We start from the raw sequence: 3607 nt of genomic DNA, 5'->3' as shown, positions 1-3607 counted from the left end.
CCCTCACTTTTTCACTCTTTTTCCCCAATATTATTTAAAATTTTCAAATATTTAAATGTAAACAAAATAATATGAATAAATAATTATTTGTCACAGACTTAAAAAATTTAATCCTTCATAATATAGTAATCTGGAAGAAAAAAATAATAATTCTGTAAATTATAAAATATTAATTAATTTAACATTTCATTTCAATTTTTTTCCACAATTTTTAAGATTTTATATTTATTTTGACATAAAAATGATTATTTAAGTGAATATAGATGTATTTTGATTGATTTCAATAAATATTTATTAAAAATAATATTTTTGATAAAAATTTAATTGATTACTTTTTTAACTTAATGAATTAAAATACTACTCTTTTGTTTTTTTTTAATTTAATAAACAAAAATTGGTATATTCCATTGATAATATAAATTAAATATATCAAATATTTTTATTCAATTATATCCTAAATATTTCTTTAAAAAATGGAGTTAGTATTTTGCAACTTAGTAAATAAAATAAATTGAGTGACGAAATAGATTTACCCGTACCCTATTTGATCTCAATACTAGTGTTTTCCCATTTACATTATTTATTTATTTTCTTTTATTATATATATCCCCTCTCTCTGAAATTACACTTTCATTTCCAATTTTTTGGAAGCTCAAAAGTTCACCCTTTTATTTCCCTCAGAATAAAAGTTCACCTTTTTATTGCGAAACTGATTTTGATTCTTCTGTTTTTGTTGGATTCCGAAAAGAAGAAGCAAAAGGGTATCTGAATATATAACTGAATTGTGATTTTGTTTAGTGGGGTTCAATGGAAGATGAGTGCAGGACACCAAGGTTGTTGCAGAATCAGATTCCGGCGGTTTTCATTTGCCCCCCGCCGCCGCCGAGAAAGAAGCCGGTTGCCGGAATGAGACGACCTCCGCCTAAGGAGGGGTATTTCCAACCACCTGATCTTGATTCCTTGTTTGTTGTTGTAGCTAGAAAAGAAGCTTGTGTTTGACAAAGTTTCAACTTTATGGGTCATTTTGATTGGTGTTTCTTTTTTATTTATTTATTTTTAATTCAATATTGATTTGTGGTTTTTTGAAGTAAAGGAGAGTGTTTGTTAGTTTTATAGATATAATTAATAAATAATATGTAGGAAAAATTATGTATGTTTTTACTTTTATCAATTTATGTATGGTGTTATTGGGGGTAGAGATTGTAGTTTTCTTTTTTTGGTAAAAGTAGTGAGGTTGTAGTTTATGGTGATATTGATGAACCAAAATTGATTATACACAATGATAGTTGATTTACATTTATCATACATATATAATATATGTGTTTTGTGATAGTGTCACTCTCCTTGATTTTGAATAGAATGTGTATTTCGATGTTTGAATTTTGCTTATTCCTTGAGGATTGTCTCCTACTTCGCTAGCTCCACCGAAACTTCATTCCTTCACATTTGCTACTCTTTACATTTTGGGTTTTAATCAAAATGTACTTTACACTTTGATGGATAGCAATAGAGACATGGTAGAATAAGAATTAGAATAAAGACTGATATAATATAGACATATAAGAAGTTATAAGTTTAATGTGTATATAATAACAAATTTGATAAAATTATTTTATTATATATAGTATTTGATATATAATAGATAACCAAACAATAAGATATATATTGTGATAAAATGATAAATTTGTCTTTATAATTTATTTAATTTTTTTACTTTAAATAACATTCATTTATATATTTTTTTAATAAATAAAAAATATTAAAAACCATATTTATATACTTGAAATAATTGTTTATGCTACTAAAAAAATATTATTAATAAGCAAAAACCATATATTATTAATGAGTGAACAAAAATTATTATTGATGAACAAAAAACATTTATTGTGAGTTTCAAAATATAAAATAAATAAGAAAATTATTTTTCAACTTTTAATATGAACACAATTAGAACTTTTATTATGTTGTATAATAAAATAAATCAAAAAATAATTAGAAAATTAGGGCAAATATGAAAAGAGCAAATCAACCTAACATAAACAATCATAAAATTAATACAATATCAACAACAAAAAATAATTATAAAATACGAGGAATAATAAATTTAGAGAAAATCAATCTAACATCAACAATTATAAAATCAATTCAACATCAACAATGAAAAACAATAATAAAATTAGAAGGATGAATGAGTGAAATGATCATAGTTTGTTAAAGGGGGAGTTCATACACATCAGATGTTGTGCTCATATTTTGAATTTGATTGTTAGTGTTGATTTAACTACCATCGATTCATTTATTAAAAAGATAAGGGCTTCTTGCAAGTTTGTTAAGACATCTCCGACTAGGTTTGCTAGTTTTAAAAAGTGTACAAAAGAGTGTGATATAGACAATGATAGCTCTTGATGTTCGAACTCGTTGGACCTCTATCTATTTGATGTTAGAAGTTGTTGTAAAATATGAAAAGGCATTTAATCGACTTTGATGTCAAGTAGAGATGACAATTAGATCCACATACAGTGGGTACCCGCAAAAAACCCACAATGGGTAGGGTAAAAACTCGCATAATGAATATGGACACATGAACATGTAATTGCCTGCAAAATTGAGCGGATATAGTGTAGGTACGGGTATTATAGTACCGCACCCGCACTAATATAAATATATTATTTATTTATTTATTATATTAGTGTTTAGTTTAATTAATTATTTTCTTTTATGTTTTAGTATCTATTTATATCATTAGATCACTACAATATTTATAATTGAAAGATAAATATTTGTAAATTTTTTAAGAATTTGATTCTGATGAAAAGGTAAAGAATTATGACTTTATAACTAAGAGTTATGTCTTATTAATCGTGACTTTATAATTATACTTGCAACTTTCTTCAATTTTTTTACAGATCTCGGATAATATCGATGTAGGACTTGCAACTTCATAAAGTATTATTATGGATATTTGAATGTATATTGTAACGTGTGTTCATTTGAAATGTTTTGACTTAGAAAGTATTTTAGTTTATAACACTTTATGATTGGATTTAAGATATTTGGATAACTTTTAAATTTAATCACAACAATATCATTTATTTATCAATCTATTTTAGTTAAAATGTGGGTAATAAGTATGGATATGAGCACTTAGGTACCCAAATGAAAAGAGTACGTGTATTAAAGTTGATACTCAAGAGGGTACGAATACGGGTATGAATATTTTTTTAAACAGCGGGTATGGAGACGAGCATTATAATACCCTACCCAAACCCTATCCATTGTCATCCATAATGTCAAGATAATTCATTTGTTGTGTTTCTTGCTAGTGAAGAAGTAGATATTACTAATTATTTTGATTGGAAACATGCACATGTGTTTGTGAACTTTTTAAAGATCTTTTATGATGCAACAGTTTCTTTTTCTGATTAATTGCATGTTACCTCTAATATATTCTTCAAAAAGTTGTGTGACATTCAAAAGTTATTAAAGAAATGGACTAATAGTGAGGATGAAAAACCGAAGACGATGACAATAAATATGCAAGTGAAGTTTAACAAGTATTGAGATAGTAATGTTATAAATATCTTTTATTTGTGATTGTTTTTCTAGA

The 3607-nt window shown here is 25.7% G+C and overlaps 1 protein-coding gene across 1 annotated transcript; it reads left to right on the top strand.

Annotated features, from left to right (window-relative positions):
* The first annotated feature begins 598 nt into the window (after positions 1–598).
* On the top strand, positions 599–1332 carry LOC101508322 (cyclin-dependent protein kinase inhibitor SMR4). Its single transcript, XM_004514331.4, has one exon. It carries the CDS (start codon positions 808–810, stop codon positions 997–999), a length of 192 nt encoding a protein of 63 aa, XP_004514388.1. The 5' UTR covers positions 599–807; the 3' UTR covers positions 1000–1332.
* Positions 1333–3607: the final 2275 nt, after the last annotated feature.

The sequence above is a fragment of the Cicer arietinum genome, chromosome 3 (genome assembly GCF_000331145.2).
Source record: "Cicer arietinum cultivar CDC Frontier isolate Library 1 chromosome 3, Cicar.CDCFrontier_v2.0, whole genome shotgun sequence".
Taxonomy (NCBI): Eukaryota; Viridiplantae; Streptophyta; class Magnoliopsida; order Fabales; family Fabaceae; genus Cicer; species Cicer arietinum.
Note: the sequence above shows the minus strand (reverse complement) of the source record. Positions and strands in the feature narration are given on the sequence as shown.